This window comes from Zeugodacus cucurbitae, chromosome 6, assembly GCF_028554725.1.
Source record: "Zeugodacus cucurbitae isolate PBARC_wt_2022May chromosome 6, idZeuCucr1.2, whole genome shotgun sequence".
Taxonomy (NCBI): domain Eukaryota; kingdom Metazoa; phylum Arthropoda; class Insecta; order Diptera; family Tephritidae; genus Zeugodacus; species Zeugodacus cucurbitae.
The window spans coordinates 56,948,722-56,970,381 of NC_071671.1; the positions used below are offsets into that span (position 1 = coordinate 56,948,722).

Consider the following 21,660-nt stretch of genomic DNA (forward strand, 5'->3'; position numbering starts at 1 on the left):
AGGTATTTCATCTTTGACATCACTTATGAAAAAATTGTCGAAATCGGACTATAACTTTTCAAAGCCCCGGATATCGAATATGAAGAACTCAGGTCATTACGATAATTTTTCACCGAAAATGTAGGATGTCTCTCAGATATCTTAATGTAATTCAGAGTAAATCCTTTTCTTTTAATAGTGTGTCTCTGTACCAGAAATGATTAAAATCGGGTCAGAACTTCCCTTAGCTATCATATACCTAATTATATGATTTTCAAAAATACGATGGACGTAATAGCTCGGTAATATGTGCAATATCTTAGCCAAATTAAATGAGCATATAATCATAGATATAATGTATGTTTGTTGACGAAGAAGCCTGGCAAAGCATTGCCAAAAAATATCCCATACCAATCATGATAATAAAATTTTTATGCCATAGAATAACTAAATCGCTCAACGGATTTTGCATAATTTTGTCCAAAATGAGTGAAAATATGCAAAAGAATGTACCTATGTATTGAATATGACCTTTACTTTGAATGCGTCAGTGAGTGATTCAGTGAATTCACAGGATTTATCATCAAACCGCCAATAATATTTGCATTGTGAAAGTGCAGTGGTGTAACCGAAGCCTATGAATCATATTTATGCTACTAAAAGGTATTTTTGATTTTAATTGATTGCTGATTGATCAACCAAAAATTATGCATGAACTCAATGAGTAATATTTCCAAACAAAAGTCTGAAGTGTTTGTTCAATATTAGATCACCTTAAAAAATATATTAAACTATTTACAGAACTCGAAAACAAATCTTTGATCTTGACTAACACATAATCTTCCTACAACAATCAAGTGTTTGTTTAAACCATCTCAACTATTGTGTGATTGCTTAATTCTCTTGCACCCTTCTTTTATTATTCGATTAGCATGTAATATGTTTGAGTACGTGATAAAAATGTTTAATCTAGCTCGAAATCCCTTGACGGCCTATGCTTGATGTTTATCAATGACACTGTGCAACAATGTCGAGTGGCAGGCTCACAGTAGCTATGTTGAGGTGCCACAAGCCGTACGACACATTTGATTTTTACTTTTAACAACATTTGTCTATATTGGTGAAAAGAAGGTGCAAAGAGAACTTGATGAAACGGAAATTGAGACATTGGACATCATTAAAATTCAATGAACCAAACGTGTTGCAGCGATCTTTTGTTTACGTTTTGGTAATGAAAAGAAGTGAAGAGTAGAAGAGAAAATATATTCAATGTGGAAGGCAGATAATTTCTGGTAGAGATAATTTCAGATAAAATATGTCTGAACAGTAATTTAAATATTGTTTAACAATTAACTCCAAATAATTTGAAATTATAATAACGAATTTGATTTTTTTAGAGCATTAAATGTGGAGCTGTAGTAAATTGGTTAGTAACAGCTTCTTTTCAAAGATATCCATTTAAATTTACAACTGGCAAGTGCCTAAAAGTATGCCTTGAGTTATCAAATAGGCAGCTAATGTTGATCAAGTTAATACTGTAACACTGGTAATTTTCTAAGCTTCGGCTCACAGCATAAAATAATCCCATTTCCGTTTCCTCAATTATATTTCAATCCATTGCTAATCAAGCAAACAAAATTGTTAAACAATAGTTGTACGTTTTTATAGTATGTTCACACAGACCATTTATATGAGACAATTAAGGCATTAATTGACTCATTATATTTCATAGACACTCGATTAAGCTTCAAAAAAATAAAATAATTTTTTTTTTTGGTGTGAAACTGCAATGCATTGTAAAATGCTTGAATTTCTCAATTCTGCAATCCGAGAATTGAATTAATATATCATCGTATTGTAATTAGTGGAATGATGGCACTCTTTTGTACACTATTATAAACGCTACTTCTGAATAAAATATTATTCGATATTAATTCGAATTTGTATCTATTTGATGTTAACCACATTTTTTGAGTTTTTGTCATTTAAAATATTAGGGTGTCACATATCTTCCATATCTGTTACAGTGATCGGATTTAGTTCAAATATTGCGCAGTTTGGTTCGATAATCCGTTTCCAACGTCATAATACCCCCCTCGTAGAAGCCCCTCCTTCTTTGCGAAGAACTCGGACAACCACTTTTCACAAGCCTCTTTTAAGTTCAACTTTACTCCACCAAGGGCGTTCAGGACAGGAACAAGTGGTAATTACTTGGCGCTATGCCCGACCGATACAACCTCCCATCCGAGCTCCCGTAGCTTCTGACGAGTCATGAACGAAGTGTGCGATATGGCGATGTCCTGGTAGAACACTACACTCTTCCTGTTGGCCAATTGTGGACGCTTCTGGTCGATCGCCTGCATCAAACGGTCCAGTTGCTCGCAGTAGATGGTAGAATTAAGCGTCTGGCCATATGAGAGCAGCTCATAGTGATTCCCTTCCAATCCCATCAAACACACAGCAAAACCTTCCTGGCCGTCAATCCCTGCTTGGTCACTATTTGGGACGATTCACCGGCCTTCGATCGGTCGACCACGACCGTTTTCGTTTGATATTGTCGTATGTAATCCATTTTTCGTCGCCAGTCACCATCCGCTTCAAAAATGGGTCGAGTTCGTTCCGTTTCAGCAGCATTACGCAGGCGTTGATTCGGTCCAGAAGGATTTTTTGCGTCAAATCATGCGGCACCCAAACATACAATTTGTTTGTGTATCCAGCCTTCTGAAGATGGTTTAAAATGGTTTGGTGACTAACTTTCATCTCCTAGGCGATGTCATGAGATGCCACATGCTGGTCTAACACGATGTTTTCCATGACTTAATTGGTATTCGTCGTCACAGGTCTTCCGCCGGCTGGCTTATTCATGGTGTCGTTTTCACTCGCTCTGAAACTGCTCGAAACCATTCCTCTGTAGTTGACGAAGGAAGACTTTAAAATAGCTCAAATTTCGGCGTTAGTGAACTCCATGGTTACACGTCTATAATTGTAGAACGCAATATCCGAACTAATCATTCATAGTGTCGTTTTTTAGGTTATGTCAAGACCTTTCAAAGACATATAGTATTGCCAGATACGAACTCTGTAGCGCTTTATACATTCAATAGACAAAAGGGTGGAAGGGAGATATTTGCCAACCTGATATTACTATTTTTACGATAATGATTTCATATGAATATAAACATTTTGGGATCGAGCAAAACTTCTTATTAAGTTTATGTCATAAAACGTCACTTAAGGTATTCAGGACTTATGTTTTTAAGAAATCCCTATCAAACTCCAAATAACTGTTTAGTGGACCAACTGTGTTTGCAATAAATTAATTCTTGTTCTATATGTTTCTGAGCTAACCTTGAATTTAGAAATTGTGAAGAGCTTTTTTAGATTGATCGATAAATACATGTGATAGCGAGCAAAACAATTACTGCTAAAAGACCATTAAGCCGCGCTTACTGATTCATAAGGTATGTGTCAGTGAAGTGCCTAAAAGTATGCAAGCAGTTATCAGATTTAAAGCTTGGCTTACATGAATTTATTGATTCTTAGTTGTGCCAAACCTCTCAAGTACATAGTGAAAATTCACATTTATTTACATTTTATTTTATTAGTTAAACACTTAAATATTAATAAATCGTATAAAATGTTCTTAATTTAGTATAAATTATTACAATACTTAATCGCATATTCGTACTTTTAATAAGTTCGGGTGAAAAATGGACGCATTTAAGTAACCATTTAGTTTAAAGACACATGAGTTATTTATAATAACATTTCATTCTGTTCAAAAAGCGGAAGTTACGCAATAAATAAGACTTGAAGAGAGTTGCAATTAGAGAAAATAAAATTTTAACGAATAAAATAAAATACGCAATAGGATATCGTTACATAACGGTAATCAGGTGGCATATCATACTAGTGCACTGCAGTCTTTGGCTAGTGTGAGTCCATGCAGCACTACGCATTATCATTGGCCATAACTTTATTCATCCACGGCACAAATTTCTGTATATTCGTATAAACACCGGGCAGATGTTCACGCCCACAGCCGATACCCCACGACACCAAACCGATGAGCGTTTTGCGACCATCCAACGATAGCGTTAACGGACCACCCGAGTCGCCTTGGCACGAGTCACGTCCACCCTCTTTGTAGCCGGCACAAAGGAAGACATCGTGTATTGCTTCGCGACGACCCGCTGCACGGAACCAACGCTGGCAGCGATCGTTGGAGAGCACCTCAACGTCCACTTCCTTGAATTTAAAGATTTTGATTTATTATTTTACATATTGGAACTCAACTATTTGGTTGTCTTACCTGCAGTACTGACGGCACTGTGCTCTGTCCATGCCGCGTACGTCCCCAACCCGCCACTGTTGCCATTTTGCCCACCAACTTCGTGGCCGGTGGCGGCAAACATACCGGTATTATATGCTGTTTGTAGACAACATTCCGATCTAATCTTATGAGCGCTAAATCGTTCTTGAAATCCGCCGGATTGTAGTGTGGATGCACTTCCTTGCGTTCGATGCCATATTCTTCGTGATTGAGACGCTCTTCTTGGCCGCGTACGTCCCATTCGCCCAAGCGGATTTTCATATTCGAATTGGCGGTGCTAAAGAGTAGTGAAGAGTTCAGTTTTCAATAGTATTATCTTTATGCCATTACTACTTACGTTGCTACGCAATGCGCCGCCGTGACGACCCAACGATTCGAGATGAGCGCGCCCCCGCAGCTAAGTTTGCGTGAGAGAAATCCACTCTTAATCAGCGCCACCTGCCAGGGATGTGAGCCGAAACCTGTCGAGTGACCACCGACAATGCGATTCGAGCGCGCATAGACCTCACCGCAACCTGCAATGCATGAAGGGAAATTGGAATTAAAATAATGATATAAGTGAGGTCAATATTTAAAGTCAGTGCAGAGTCAGTCACACCATGAAATGTAAGAATAAAAAGAAAAGCTCTTAGAACATATGAAATAAGTCTATAATAAGTGCAGAAGCATTCCAGTGCGGAGTTCAAGATATTTACATACAAAGAAGAAAACTCTAGAGTGATAAATAAGAGTACCAAATAAAAAAACTACGAAAGTTCCGTACAACTAAACTCAAGAACCCAAACAAAAAGTACTAGAAAAAAGTGAAAGTTGTAGAAACATCAAAACAGCTTTTGGTACCCGGCACTGGACGATAAGTTGTTCCGTCAGCATAAATGCCACCGCCACCGCCGCCGACGCCGCCACTGTAGTCTTCCGCCGCTTCGCCTGCATTCAAATCCAAGACATTGCCAACCGCGAAGGGCTGTGGATGTGGCAGCAGCTCATGCGGGCCACTCTCCGCCGAATGCGCGGGTGGTCGTTCCACATCGAAGAAAGTGTCCAAGTGATTGGTGATGCCGGAGCCCAGATGATTTGATTCATGCTCCCAGCTGCTGGACGAGGCCACAGCGCCACCACTCCCTGTGGGTCGATAGATATGTGGCTTGTAAGGTCGCTTTGTCGTGTACAGCGATTGTGTGACTTGGTACTGATGATTACTAATGACGGTGGGGTAGTGATGTACGGGCGGTCGTGAGGCACCCAATGTGCTATGCGATGCTATATTGCTGCTTTGTGTGGCACCGTGACTGTTATGCAAATTGTGTATTTGTGAACTGCTGCTGCTGCCGAGGCCACCATGCGACGGGTGTTTGTTGTGGCCCGCCAAGTCGGGGTAGATGTCGTGCAGGTGTATGATGTCACCTAGATTAAGTCGGGGAGCGTTTTTTATATAAGCATACGTATTTATTAAAAAAAATGTAGGGTATAATACGTGGATATAAATATGTATTGCTAATTTTAAAGCATTGCAAATTATATAATACAAGCATAAAATATTTACATTTATGTTAAATTTTTTCAATCCAGTGGAAAGATTGGAAATTGGGAAAATTAACTAAAAAAAATCCTATAATGAAATTAAATGAAGCGCAGATGTGTCTAATTTATTAGACTTTCGGAATATATTAATGTCTAACATCATAGATAAGGATATTAAAATTATATCTTACTTCATTTTCTAGTATTACAAGTTTTTTGATACTTTTCTATATGTAAATAGGACTGTTCCGGTTATAAACTGCTGTCTGAGCAACTTTCCAAGAAAATAAAATAATTAAACAAGTAGGTATAGATTACTCTGACAAACGGAATAATTATGTTTCTTGTATGGTTAGATACGAAACTATAGATCGGTTTTTCTTCACATTAATGCCCACTCTATTCTAAGAGGGGTTTTTGTCCTTTTTGAGAAATTTCATTAAAATATATTTTATTGCTGTAAAATTAACTTGCCAGGCATGTCAATAAATATGTTAAATGGGAGTTAAACAGATATATGATCAAATAGCTCTTACTCAAGTGCAGTTTCCACATTTAGTTGCGGTAAAATCCTTTTTATTGCACAAAAAGATTTAGAAATTACAACGTTATTGCTATCACGGTCACTTCATACGAGTTCTTTTTCCCTAACAACCAACAGGGAGATGCGATCAATTTTGAACAAAAATAGTACATATACCCTTCAACAACCATCATTTTTCATATATTTGGCAAACATCTCCCTTCCGCCTTTTTGTCTTTTGAATTTCGAGGCTATGTATAAGGAACTACAGAGCTCGTATCTGGCAATACTATACATCTTTGAAAGTTCTTGACATAACCTACAAAACGACGCTAATCATGATTAGTTTGGATATTGCGTTCAACAGTTATAGACGCGTAAACGTGGAGTTCACTAACGGCGAAAATCGCACTATTTTAAAGTTTTCCTTCGTTAAAGGCAAATCCGTTTTGTGAGATTATTGGTGTTTTGGGGGATGGTACTCGAAGTGCGAACTGCTGAGGAATGGTTTCGACGATTCAGAGCAGGTGAAAACGACACCATGGATAAGCCAGCCGGCGGAAGACCTGTGACGACGAATACCAATTAAATCATAAAAAACATCGAGTTAGACCGGCATGTGGCATCTCATGTCATCGCCCAGGAGATAGGAGTTAGTCATCAAACCATTTTAAACCATCTGCAGAAGGCTGGATATACAAAAAAGCTTGATGTTTGGGTGCCGCATAATTTGACCGGATCAACGCCTGCGTTTGCTGCTGAAACGGAACGAACTCGACCAATTTTTGAAGCGGATGGTGACTGGCGACGAAAAATGGATCACATACGACAATATCAAGTGAAAACGGTCGTAGTAGAAGGCCGGTGAATCGTCCTAAACAGTGGCCAAGCCGGGATTGACGGCCAGGAAGGTTTTGCTGTCTGTTTGGTGGGATTGGAAGGAATCATGAACCATATAGCCAGACTCTTAATTATACCATCTACTGCGAACAACTGGACCGCTTGAAGAAGAAAGGGTGTAGTGTTCCCCCAGGACAACGCCAGACCTTACACTTCTCATCCACCATATATGCCGAACAAAGCGCCAAGTGATTACCACCTTTTCCTGCTTATGGCGAACGCCCTTGGTGGTGTAAAGTTGAACTCAAAAAAGGCTTGTGAAAAGTGGCTGTCCGAGTTCTTAGCAAATAAGGAGGGGACTTCTACGAAGAGGGTATTATGAACTTGCCGTCTAGATGGAAACAGATTATCGCACGAAACGGGTTTATATTTGAACTTAATCCAATCACTGTAACATTTTTTATAAAGCAATAAATAAAGAGCAAAAATGCTGAAGGGAGATATTTGCCAAGACAATATTAATGATCCTTCTGATTATATTCTGTTCCAAATACTCAGAAATCGCTCAAACAAAAACGTTTTAGTTACCGGGAGGAGATAATTAGAAGCTTTGATATCAAGCCTTGATATGGTATGTGATATTATCGTTGTCATATTTTACAAAGTAAGGAACAAATAAGAATTAACCCTTCATCATCATCCCAAACATTTAGGGAACTCTACTTCAAGTATTAGTCATCCTTACATCGATTTTAGTTATTCCGGTATTAGGGATATTTTTATACGATATACACATATCGGTCATTATGTGAGATACTTTATAGAGCCTTGAATTTTTTAAGTTGGTATATGATATCTCTATCCTAGCCCAAAATGTTTGAAATAAATTTCATCCTATATTTTTTTATGTATAATAGGGAAATTAGATTCTTGTATGACAGCACTTTCGTTGCTCTATAGTCAATTTCGTTTTAAAATAATTAAAATATATATATTTTTTTACGTCCAAATATAATTGAGACAGGGAATAAAATCGAAATACTCTTTACTTTGTCACAAATTTCATTTTCGAGAAGTGACATTAAGATTTCTACCCATAGCGTGTAGAAAAGCTTTTCATTACCGTCCACTCAACCACATACAAATGAAACATGGACATCACTGAGAAAATAATGTCAACTAGAGAGACTTCCGGCTATTAATATAAACTGGCATATTCACACTCACATAAAAGTATTTAATTTGCAAAAGAAATTATATAACACATTAAGTAATACAGTTTTAAGAGAGTTGGAAAAATAATTAACACAAACGATAAAAACAAAAGAAAACTGAAATTTGGTGAACCAGAAATTTTCACTTATGCACCAAAGCTGTTATTTTATATTAAAGGCTTAAGTGTAATAGTATGTGAATATTATGGACTTATGTAAAGTCAAGAAAAACTGGAAATTGTTGATAAAATTTGCACTGCGTTCCCTTGCAAAGGTTAATTAGCAAGTCGCGGTCGACCATTGTGACAAAAATGATGGCACCGGAAAGTTGATTGGGCAGTAGTAAGTAGACGATGATGGTGTTGCGTCACAATGGATTTGCATGTAACTACACACGAGTATATGTGCGAATGACGGTTTGTTGTGGGAATTGTTGGCGTTAATTTGCGTTTTGAACCTTTTTAAACAACACTTATATTTATGAAATGTAAAGTGACATAAATAAATATAAGTGTGATTATAGGTGACTGAATACGTATAAAGTAAATTTCTGAAGTAAATTCCGTGCAGTTAAATATAGCTCAGACTTTTATTATTTATTTAATTATCAGTGGAAGAGTTTGCAGCTTTTAAGTCGTACGAGGAGAGCTTCAATGGTCCCACATAAGACTTCAACATGATATTATCATTCTATCAGAAACTAACTGGGCCTTTCCCCACATCGTTTAAATATCTAACGATAAGGAATATTTCCTTACTTTCGTTAATTTTATCACTTTAAAAATTTGAAAGAAAATTAAATTTCGGGTCTAAATGATTCAACATGACTCCCACCGGGTTAATATGTACACTAAAGGTTTATAATTTTCTAAATACTAGAATTTAAACCCAGGTTTGATGATCATCTACTAAGAACTGCTTTCCTACACCCAAACTCTTAATTCAGAGCTGTACTAACAGCAATTGGATTGTATGAAGGAAGCAATTGTCCAGTAGTATCCAGCTTTGGCCAATAGGGCCAGCCCCCACACATCGATAGTGACTCGCCTGAAGATTATGGAGCTTTGTTGTCTTATGGCTCGGACTTGGCACCAATTGAGTTCCTGCCGTCTCATGAGAAGCTTGTGAAAATAGACAATCCCAGTTTCTTGTCTATAGAGACGAGAGTTTTTATGATAGTGTCATTATGAAATTACCTTCTAAATGGTAGCAATTTTTCGAACAAAATGGTGAATATTTGATCTAAATTTGATCATTTTAACTATACTAAGGGCACTCTGAAATTCTCCGTCGGTTCGATTGCGTTCCTGAATACTTGGACCACTGCACCGCGTAACCGTCCCCTAGAGGTTTCTTCTTTGCGCACATACTTACGAGGGCTAAGTGGGAAGGAAGAAGTCAATGGAGGAGAAGTGCAGTCGACTTTTTCACGGATGGAACGAAGCTAAGGTGGAGTTTTTTTTTTGCAGAAAGCTCTCTATCTATTAGGTCGCTGCGATTAAAGTAAATTAAAGCTCTGGGCTAGTAAAGGAGTGTCTTAGATCCTTATCAATAGCTTCCAGCCAATAGCTATTTTGCTATCCGTCTAGTGTGTGTAACCGATCACCGCGGATAAGCTTGCAAGGGCGGGTACTCTAGCAACATTGACGTCGGAATGGGAACGCGTTGGTAGTCCATGGTCCACCTGCGCAAGAGCGCTGCACATGCAGACTACACATGAGCTCGTCAAACGCTGGTCAACAGCCAGCACTTATGCAGTGGCGAGTTCCTTTTGGCCCTTTTTTGGTGGATCTTTCTCTGCGCAAGGTCCATCTCAGCGCGATCATTGGTGTTCTTACTGGACATTGTACAATGGGTACCCATGAGGTGAGACTTAGGATCGTGGCAGATGCAAGTTGCCAAAGCTGTATGGAGGAAGGCGAGGTGGAATCATCTAAGCATTTCCTTCTCCACTGTCCAGCTTTTGCCAGACTGAGTGAGGTCTTCTGTATTTGCAGAGATCTGCCTAACCTATACGAAGTAACACATTAATACAGAACTTCTTTCTTAACCCTTTATAGCATCATGTGACAGATATGTTACAAACCCTTTTAGAGGGTACAAAACATAGGAAAATTAATTTTTCCCTTTTTAGTGTGATATAGCAGGACTGTCACACAACGTATTTTTCAATTTGAAAATTCTCTGGATTTTTATGTATTGGTATCACTTATAAAACGGTACTTTCTTTTTCGCTGTGGTAAAGTTAGTGAATGCACGTGCTTGCAATTACCGAAAATATAAAAAATAAAAATTTGTCAGTGTTTTAATGAAATATTTAGTGGAAAAGTCCAGGTAAGTTCAATATTATGTTTACCATTTCTGTAACATTGAGTAATAAGGGTCACTAAAAATTTGTTTGTGTTGATTTCTTATATACTTCACCAGAATGGCGTCTCGTAATTTATCTGCTGATAAAATTCTTGATGAGTTGATGAATTATGAAAGTAGTGAAGATGGGTTCGAAACTGACGATAATAGCGTTACAGATCCCGATTTTGATCCTGAGGGCGATATAAGTTCAGACTTTGAACTCGATTGTGAGCAAAATTACGCTCTTTTGGAAAACGAAAGGGAAGATATTGACGTTCGCTTAGAGGAATCAGCCATGCCTACAAATGCCACTCAGAAAGGATCGTCACATCGCCCTAAACCAAAAATGAATGTAGTCTGGAAAAAAAAGAATATTGAACTAAACGAACATCAAATACGTTTCACTGGAAAGGAAGAACTACCAGCGTAGAATATGTTGGAAATGTGCGAGGAATAATATAGCCACCGTTGTCTGGAAAGATAACAAAAGGGTAACTCTTGCTTCTAATTTCGCTGGTGAGCTACCGAAGTCCACAGTACGCCGCTATGATAAGGCAAAAAAAAGGTACATAGATATTGTAGCCGAGTATAATCGGCACATGGGTGGGGTTGATCTCATTGACAGCATCATGGGCCGCTATAAGATATTGCTAAGAAGCAAGCGATGGCATGTTCGTCTATTTTATCTCTTTTTAGACCTTGCAATGTCTAATGCTTGGCTCTTATACAAAAGAGCTCATAAAGAAAAAAATTAATGGGCAATCAGTTGTCATCTGCTGATTTTCGTTTAGATGTTGCCACGGTGTTGTGCAAATTGGATACAAAGTCCCTTATGAAACGAAGAGGAATTGAAGCGGAGATAAAATATAAAAAGCATAAGGGCCCAGCCCTTCCTCCTATGGCAGTTAGGCAAGATCAAGTTAGACACTGGCCGGTATGGGCAGAAAAACGAATTCGTTGCAAGCGCCCAGGATGTGTTGGAGTATCACAAACGGTATGTGAAAAATGTGGTGTGGCTTTATGCTACAACAAGCAAAACAACTGCTTCGAAGAATTTCACACTTCTTAAAAAACATTTAAATATTCACGAAATACAAATATTAATATTTAATGAGCTTAGAGACGTTTTTACGTAACGTGACATATCTGTCACATACCCTTTTTTGTTGTTTTTCACCCAAATAAAAAAAAAATTGTTTAAACTATAAAACACGTATTTCATTTCTATCCGAAATCTATTAGAAACGATACAGTTTTTCCGTTTTTACTTAGTTGAGTTATAAAGGGTTAAAAATGCCTCTGTTTTTCTTTGATTTAGTTTAAAGTCGTGAACAAATTTCACTTTCAGCTGCAGTGAATAATTTGCTCATTAATTTCCAGCTGCATGTTTTATTCGCCTTTTTACTAACTTTAAATTATGTTTTCATTTTATTTTTATTTTATTTCAAACTAAACATTCGGGTTAACATTTAACATATGTACTTATGTCTTCTTTTACAAGTTTTCTTAATTTATTTGCCTCTGTTTTAATTTGCTACTCGACATAGACAAACAGTCGCAACTTTACGCCTCAGCACCACAGACAATTTCATTAAGGTCTCAAGCAAAGGCAAATCACTTTTCAGCTGCATATATTTCGTCTGCACTGCCCCTCCCCTTCAATTTCCCCTCTTCTTCTTCTATTTTTATTATATTTCATGTTTTTCACTTTTCATTTTCCCAGACTTTGCTGCCATAACTGTTTTTATCGCTGTATTACATATTCACCTAAAACTCATCATAAAAGCGAAAATTCCCAGAAAACTCTGAAGTTCACTCGCACAACAACACACACACACCTATACATATATCCATTCGCGCTTTATTTTACCGGAAATGGCAAAGTCGTTGACGAAGAAAGTGAAATTAAAAGATTAAACCGCAAGATTAGTGGCAGTAAAAAAAACGTCATTAACAACAAAAACAATAAAGTGGGTGCCAATGTACAGTGGCGTCCCAAATTGATGGTGTTCCAAAAATATACGAATTCATGAAGAAAGAGTTGTGTCGTAATAAAAACATTTAAATGTATTTGTATAATTACATAGTACACTTCCTTTCTCAAGCTGCAGATGAGCCTCTGAATATGAGTGACAGCAAAAAGATTTTAACACAATATGTATGTTAACCTTAATTAATTACTACTTGGACCGCTTGCTTTCTTATTTAACAAGAAAAACTGAGAAAATGCAGACGAAATATTAATTTAAAGATTTACAGTGTAGTTGAAAGGATTCTTTTAAAATTGTGGAAAATATTTTTTTTATTTAAAATTAAATTTAATATTTTTTTCAATATTTTTTTTTTTTTTATATTCTGGTTGTCTTAGAACTGCAAAGTATATTCGAAGTCAAATTAGCAATTTTTTAAGCAAAATCAATTATTAAAATAAAAAAATCAAAATTTCAATTTCGAAAAAAAATCGAAATCCGAAATTATAAATTTTAAATTCAGAATTGAAATAAATTGAAGATTAAATTCAAATTTCAAATCCGGTTTTACAAATACGGAATTGTAGTCGTTAAAGTAAAATTCTGAAAAATTCAGAACTCACAATCCAAAATTCAAAGTTTATTATTCTAAATTAAAATTCAAAATTCATATTTCAAATTCGAAATTCAAAATTATAATTTCAAATTATACAATTCGAAGAAATTTTTAAATTCAAATTATCTACATTCTAAAATATTTGAAATTTTGAAAAAAAAAAACGAAGTTCGAAACTTAAAAATTTAAAATTGTAAGTTCAATTAAAATTTCGAACTTCAAAATTTCCAAAAAATCTAAAAATCTAAATTCAAATTTCAAAGTTCGAAGTTCAAATTAAAACATTAAAATCCTCATTTAAAAAAAATCGATGTATAAATTTCAAAAAACTAAATTTCAAAATCGCCTTTCAAAATTAAAATCCATACTTTCGAAACCATAATTTTAAAAATAATACCAAATTTTGACATTCGAAGTACAAATATCTAAATTGAAATTGAGTTTTCAAAATTTCAAGTTCGAATTTCAAAAATCAAAATTTCGAAATCAAATTTCTAAACTAAAATTTTGAATTTGAAGTTACAGAATTCGAAATTAAAAAAATCGAAATTTGGGGTTTGAAATTTGCAAATATCTATACTAATATTATAAAGCTGATGAGTTTGTTTGTTTGTTTGTTTGAACGCGCTAATCTCCGAAACTACTGGTTCAAATTGAATAATTCTTTTTGTGCTGGATAGTCTATTTATCGAGGAAGGCTATAGGCTAAATAGCATTACGCTGCGAAGAAACAGTAGTAAATGTGTAAAAAACGGGGGAAATTATTTATCTTTGAGGGCTTCCGTTCCTTTAGCTGCGAAAGCGGTTCAAGATTAGATACGCTAAGGATCGAGAACGGTTGGACCATTCTTAATGAAATGTTCAGAGGTTGTTCGTTGTGGATCTTGGAAGGTTTAGTCGGAAAATCGTAAAATTCCAAAAAGTGACTTTTTTCCATACATTTTTTTTTCAATCTATCTATGAAAAAAAAAAACAATTCGGAAAAGTCGGAAATTGGCAAATGGCAACAGAGAATTCAGAATTGCAAATGAACGGTGATATCTACAATGAAGCATTGAAATTCATATGCCATCACCAAATCGTCAAATTAGAGATGTGCTGAATCGTGCATACGACAGAATAACTTTGGAACAACAAGTATAAAGAAATGTTCCATTATTTAATGAGCAGCAAAAGACAACCTATGATGAATTGATTAAGGCTGTCCATGATGGAAATGGTGGACTTTTATTTCTTGATACGCACGGTGGAACTGGGAATTCTGATTGATTCTGATATCATTGATTTTGGCAACAATACGATCTCAAATGGCATTACGTTGGCTCTCGCATCTACTGGAATTGCAGCAACGCTACTTGAAGTTGGAAGAACGGCACATTTGACTCTGTAGCTTCAGTTAAACATGCAAATCTATGAAACATATATGAGATGAACGCAATTTTCTAGAAGCACTTGACAGAACAATAAAAGATCTGTGGAATAATAATCGTCGCTTTGGTGGCGTAATGATACTGTTATTGACAAACACATTCTGTTATTTCGAAATCAACAGCGGCGGAGGAATTGAACGCATGTCCCAAGTCATCGTACTTGTGGCGGCATGCGAAAACCATATGATTGACCATGAATATGCGTGTATTCCTGCAACAGGATAGCACCGCAGAAGATTTGCAAAGTACTGGGCAAATTCTGGTTAATACTTCTAATGGTTTGAAATCAATCCGAACATTAGCCAAATTTATCGTAACTACGATTGGTTGAGTGCACGCAGATTTTTAAATGCCAAAAATACCGATGTCGATGATTTAATCCATACGACTTAAAGTCAACTTCCGGGAGATTTGTGTTCATACACATCGATCGATCATGTTGAAAATGAAGACGAAGCTGTGAATTATCCAGTGAAATTTCTAAATTCTTTGTCATTATAATGGTTTTTCATTTATTATGCTTCGCAATCTTCAAGCAGCTATCGAATAATGGAATAGTTGCAAGAATTTCTTAAAGGGACTTGCAAGGGGGCAGAATGCTTGATTCCACGAATTTCTTTGAGTTCCAACGATTTGCCATTTCAGTTCAAACGTATTCAGTTTCCAATGGGACTTGCATTTGGGATGACAATCAACAGGTCTCAAAGACAGTCGCTGGAGGTGTGTGGCATAAATTTCATTCACGAGTTGAAAAATCATCTTATCTGTACATTTACACACCGGAACAGAAAACAAAAAATGTTGTTTATTAAGCTGAGTTACATTGAAAAAAAAATTTAGAAAAATCGCCAATAAATGTTTTCCAACACTATACGAATTCAACTTTGTTTTCAAAACAAATAATTTCACGCAGTGCAACGACTGCGGAGTCAGCTAGTATTATTATGTTAGGTTAAAAAGTTGATCCTTGATCCATATATTATCCCTCCCATTAAAGAAAATAGAGACTATAGTCTTAATTGATTGCTCAATCACGCAAATTAATAATTATTATCTTATTGTGTAGACAAAAAAGTAGCTACCAAAGAATCATGGCATTGAAAGTGGGGATTGCGTTTTAAAGCTTCAATTTCTAAAATAACTCTTTACTGATTACTATCTTGTAGAAACTTCAGCTTCAGCAAACAAAAAATTAAATTCTTAAAGTATTTACATTCAAACAGTAATTAAAGCAGAATATTCGGGCACTAAGCACGCTCTTAATTATCAGCTGCAAAAAAAGCATCAAAACCGCAAAAATAGCAAACCGCCCAAAATGAACCACAAAAGACTTCAGCGCGAAACCCGCACTAAACTTCAACAAACTTGTGGAAAAATTGCGATGGGAAACGCAGCCAGCGCTGAAACTAAAAAGTAATTGAAAAACAAAATAAAAAACTCAAATCGTCTGCATGCTGTCGTAAACAAAATAGTAAAAACAAAAACAATAAAAGCAAAGCAACAACGCGCTGAGAAGCAATGTGTGGAAGTTATCAGAGCAAAACGTCAATATATGCGTTGCTGTTGTTGTTGTTGTTTTTTTTCGCTTTGCCATTGCTTTTGTTTATAAGAAGCGCTCGCTGTTTGCATTTATTGATATTGTTAGCATTTTATTTCAAGTGATTTTTTGCTGTGGAGCGGTAGGTGGCGCATACTGATTCAACTTTATATAAGGAAAATGACTCGTCTACGTGTTTGTGTTGAAAAAGACGCCGCAAAAAAAATAAATAATTGGAATAGAAATGTAAAGCTTAGGTACTTAAGTTGTCTAACAGTGAATTGCTAAAGCGACGATTCAGCTGATTTTTCGGAGTCAATGTGGGCAGGGGTTCTTAAATTGTTTAGCAACTCATTGAGGAGGAAGGAAGGAATTTAAATGTTGAAAAAAATGTAAATTGTTTTGGAGAAAGTATAGAATATTTGCGAGTCCAATTAACCGTTATTATTCAAAAATTTTATTAATACTAACACTACTATTTTTTTAAGATTAAATTAAATGTAAAAAAATAATTTGTTTGCAATTTATTTGTAGCACCAAAATTTTAAATTTGAAACTCAAAGTTCGAATATCGAAATGCAAAAATCAAAATTCGAAAATCAAAGTTCGAATACCAAATTTCGAAATATTAAACAATTATTTTTTTGAAATTTATTTAAAGCATCAAAATTTTAAATTCGAAAATCAAAGTTCAAATACCAAATTTCGAAAATTAAATTCGAAAATCAAAGTTCGAATAATAATATTCGAAAATTGAAAATTGGGAATTAAAATACGAAAATCAGAAGTTTGAAGTCCAAATTCGAAAGTTGAAAAGAAAAATTCGAAAATCAATATTCGAATTTCGAAAATCAAAATTCTAAATTCGAAATAAAAAATACAAAATTTAAAACCGAAAATTGAATTACTTTCCTTCCCACACAACCCTATTTGCGCTCCCCTGCCAAAGTCAAAGCACCCACAGCGATGTACCTTCTAATAAGCGCCTGCGCATGCGCATGTAATGACTCTAAAGAGTGCAACATGTTGCATGCGCGCTCACATTGAACTACTACAGACATACATACATATTTACATACGAGTACATGTAAGTGCACGCATAAGTAATTGCTTTGCTGCAACATTCGTTGTCATTTTCGAAACTGCGCTGCACAACACTGAACTGAATTAAATTTATTGCGCAAAATTATTCAGCCAAATTACATAAGCGCAATTCTTCGACTATTATAGCATGCCACTAAGCAAATCAAGAGTACTACGAAGCACTAATTTAGAATGTCTGCTGCAGCGTTGCGAAACGGCAAGCTCTCATTTCTATATTATTCCCTTCTGCTGTCCCGCGCTCCTCCCTCATCATACTTACTTGTATTGTTGACTTGACTTGCGTGCGTATCCTCCGCATCGAGGTCTTTGTCCACACAGCACGACCAAATCATGCCGCCCGAGCAGAGGTCAAGCGGTTTGCCGCCGCCCAGCACACACGAAATGGAGAGACCGCATTCGAATTTGTGTCCACGAAAGCGGCAAGACTGCGGAATCACTGAAAAGGAAAAACGAGAAAGCCAAGAAAGAAAAGAAGACGAGAAGAAAAATTAGTTAATAGAAATTAAATCAGCATAAAGTGAAATACAAATAAAAGTAATAAAGTTGTAAGTTTGTATATTTATGTATGTGTGTGTGTGTGTTTGTGTAGTGGAAAAGTTGATGCGCAAAAATTATGAGAAATAGGAAAGCATGAAAAATTGCGTGAAAATGAAAACGTTTTTATTAAGAAATCTCTTTCGTGTGCAAATCGAGAAAAAAATTGCACATGTTAATGTCGGCGCATAAAACACATTGTTGCTATTATAGAGGGTGCTTCATGTGACTCTTATTTAATTTTAAACTGTTAAGGTTTTCACATAAAAAAATAAAAATTAAAACTGAGCAAAAATCCGCAAATTATCAGTGAAAAAAATAGCTATACAAATTTTTATTTCTAATGTATTTTTTATTTCATTATATTATTTCGAATCTCACACTCATTTCAAAATAGACTTTTTAATGAAAATATATTTCTAAATATAAAAAAAAATATTTTTGGTTTAAAAAAATATTCCTTGCTTGCTTTAAGATAAATTTGGTTTACCGATTAATAATTTTTATAGAAAAGAATCTTTGATTGTTGGTTATGTGCACTTCGATCAATATTATTTTCTAATTGTCATTTTTATAACATTTGAGGAAAGAAATTATGGTTCCAATATCCCAAAAAACACATTGAATTTTTATTTTATTTATTTTTTTAACCAGTAGAACAATTTTGTGTGATCAGCTTTAAATGAAAATAAACTAATTTCTTGCTTACAAGCTATTCTATAATCTTTATGAAGAATAAAAACAATTGAGTTGGATTTCCAACCTCTACTCTACTACTTTTTTTTTTCCTCTTCTATTCACTACTTTTTCTTACACATTTTTGCGAATATGTTCTAAAGTAGCTTTGAAAATGAACTTTGTCAATCTTTGAATTTTTCCAATCTCTCTTCTATCAACAGAAAATCTTCAAATATAATACTTTCTACATACAAGTTGAAATAATTTTTGGAAAACTTTCAAAAATAACTTAAAATTTCTTTCATTCATAATTGTAAAATATTTTCCTTATTTGAGATCTACAAACCTATATTCTATAGTTATATATATTTAAAAGCTAGAAAAAGCTCTTTAAAGCTAAACTTTAAAATAATAAAAAATTATCAACATCGTTTGGTTCGATCTCATCATACAAAAAATCTAGTTTTTCATTATTATCCATAAAACTCAGCACCCGTTTGAAAGAGTTCATTGAATCAAGATGATAATATTTAGAGTTTAATAAATTGCATGCTTGTTAGCAATTTCCAATTGTTATGGTAAATAAATTTTCATATGAATTAAATACATATTTCATAACGAAAGTTGAAAAAAATAATAATAATGGCTGTTGACTAATATTTAATTAAATTAATTTTTGCATAATTTTAAATTAATTGTAGCATAATAGTGTGTTCAAACCAAATAATAACAAAAAAATTTACTAAATTGAGAAACAAAACAATTTACTTCATTTTTTATATATAAAATATGGGACATTAGCGACAGTGCTTTCTCCTATAAATTTTCTATCGGCAATTCTTTAAATCAAAATCGAGTTTTCGAAATCAACCGAACCGAAATTCGGTCACATAATATGCGTTTCGGTTATATTTCGTAAAAAAATTGTGAAAATCTGTTGATAGTATTCAGTATATTCCAAAATTCTATCCCGAAGCATAGGCGAGGCAAATTGTCGTCTGCTGTTAGATGTTAATGCTCATACTAGAATATGAATGGTTCAGCCCAATATTAAATTCAGAATATCATTTAACAAATTTCTCTGTTGAAAGCATTTAAAAAGTTTAGACCACTCAAAATATATAACTGGAGAGCAATTCAGCGTATTGTCACGACATGACACCCAAATACTTGTGGTCTCACTTCGATTTTCGAGATTAAAAGAAATTGTTGTCCCCACCAAAATTTGTGTTCTAGAGTTATCTTTTTTGCTCTGAACCAAATAATTCGAAATTTTTTTTTAAATATGCAAATTTTCACGGTTTATTCATATAGTTTATTTGAAGATGCCGATGTGTTTATCAAGTGCAAATGAAAAATAAAAACTATAAATTTAGCTACATCTACGAGTATCTCCATAATTTCTGTGTTGTGCAGACAAATTTCAAGTATCCCTATATTTGTTTACTTATTGGTAGATGTCCGAACCACATAAAGAGCCTTCATATTGCCTTTTTAGATGTGTTTGAGTTTGAAAAATTTTACATAAACTTTTACTTCTCATACTCAAATCCTACTCGTTAAAGCTTAACTGCCTTTTGGAAGCTTTTAGTAAGATTCTCTTTATTTAGAATTGCATCAATATTTAAATGTCAATTAATCAGTTATTAATTTCCAAGAAGGGAAAAATATAATTTTGGAAAAAAGGAAAAGGAAAGGAAAAGAATGCAAACTCATTGCATGTAACTACTTCTCGCCAGCATTTCCATGACAGAACCCTCGCTATAGTAACCGCCGCCACCACCGCCGCTGCTGCGTCTCGACAAGGCGTCCAGTATCAGCATATCGTGTTCCTGTGCAGCGCTCGGATGCGCCAAAGCGTCAATGCCACTGGTGTGTAATGTTAGAAAACATATAATTGCAAGCACTCGCAGCCAAGTATCCTTTTTGGCAGAGCGTTTTCGGCGTGTGAACTTTGACATTTTGGGAAATTTATTGAAAGTATATTTTTCTGTATTTTATATTTTGCTATTAAACACAACAACACAAGTTGGTATATTTTCAAAATAATTAATTATTTTTATTTTTATATTTATATTAATTGTTGTGAGCTCCTGCGCGGCGAGGACTTTCACTTTCTGTGCCGCGACTTGCTCAAAGCAAAGCAAAATAATACACAATTTTATACACAGACACACACACACACGGCGGCTACAGCGCGCACAACGAAAGCAAAAGTGGTGGCAATGACTATAAAAGTGGCAAGTGGCAATACCAACAACAACACTTGTATAATTACACTGAAACTTTCTTTTCACCAGTTTTGGAAATAATTTTGATTTTAAATTTGAATTTGTGCATTTTTGTTTGGTTTTGATTTATTTTGCTCTTAATTATTTTATTTCATAATAATTTCATAAATTTTTGTGTATAATATTCTAACATTTCAAAATTATCCTTTTGGCTGCAACAACAATTCACTGTACTTATCATAAGCTCAGCGCTTCATTTTTATAAATTATTTTACTATTTTTTTATAAAAAATTTATTTTTAAAAATCTTCATATCATATTTTCTTTTATATTTAAATAATTTTCCATTGTTTTCCTCTTCAAAATTGTTTCAATCGCCACACTTGCCACAACCGCCGTGCCTTGTCAACCACAATAACCGTTCAGCGGAAAATTCAAGTCAGAACTAAAGCAGCACAAGCAACATCAAAGCCCATGAGGCAGCTAGCTAGTGGCTTGCCACAAGTAAGATGCGGCATTTACGCTGCCAGTAAGCGGCAAAGCATTGAGTCAAACAACGCTTACGAACTTATAAAAAGAAGAAGAAGACGAAGAAGAAGAAAATAAATGAAAGATTGAGTCAAAAGCTACTTCTTTCGCCGCATTTCTTCAACAATTTTTCAACTCATGTGATGTAGTTGAACTCAAAAGTTTTGAATTCACGCTCAAAAGCTTCGAATTTACGCTCAAAAAGTCACTCACACATATTACTTCACTCAAGTTTGTCGCTTAAGTTTTTTGTTGGCCTTTCTGCACCAA

The 21,660-nt window shown here is 35.0% G+C and overlaps 1 protein-coding gene across 2 annotated transcripts; it reads right to left on the reverse strand.

Annotated features, from left to right (window-relative positions):
- Positions 1-3,844: 3,844 nt before the first annotated feature.
- Sb_0 (serine proteinase stubble) lies at positions 3,845-20,629 on the reverse strand. 2 transcript variants are annotated; one of them, XM_011188656.3, is made up of 6 exons: positions 20,361-20,629; positions 17,679-17,855; positions 5,153-5,716; positions 4,650-4,827; positions 4,292-4,589; positions 3,845-4,227 (listed from the first exon to the last, which is right to left on the reverse strand). In XM_011188656.3, exons 1-6 carry the CDS (start codon positions 20,590-20,592, stop codon positions 3,931-3,933), a joined length of 1,746 nt encoding a protein of 581 aa, XP_011186958.2. In that variant the 5' UTR covers positions 20,593-20,629; the 3' UTR covers positions 3,845-3,930. The 2 variants fall into 2 exon arrangements, with proteins under 2 accessions (XP_011186958.2, XP_028897936.2); XM_029042103.2 differs by lacking the exon at positions 5,153-5,716 and having other exon boundaries at positions 20,361-20,608.
- Positions 20,630-21,660: the final 1,031 nt, after the last annotated feature.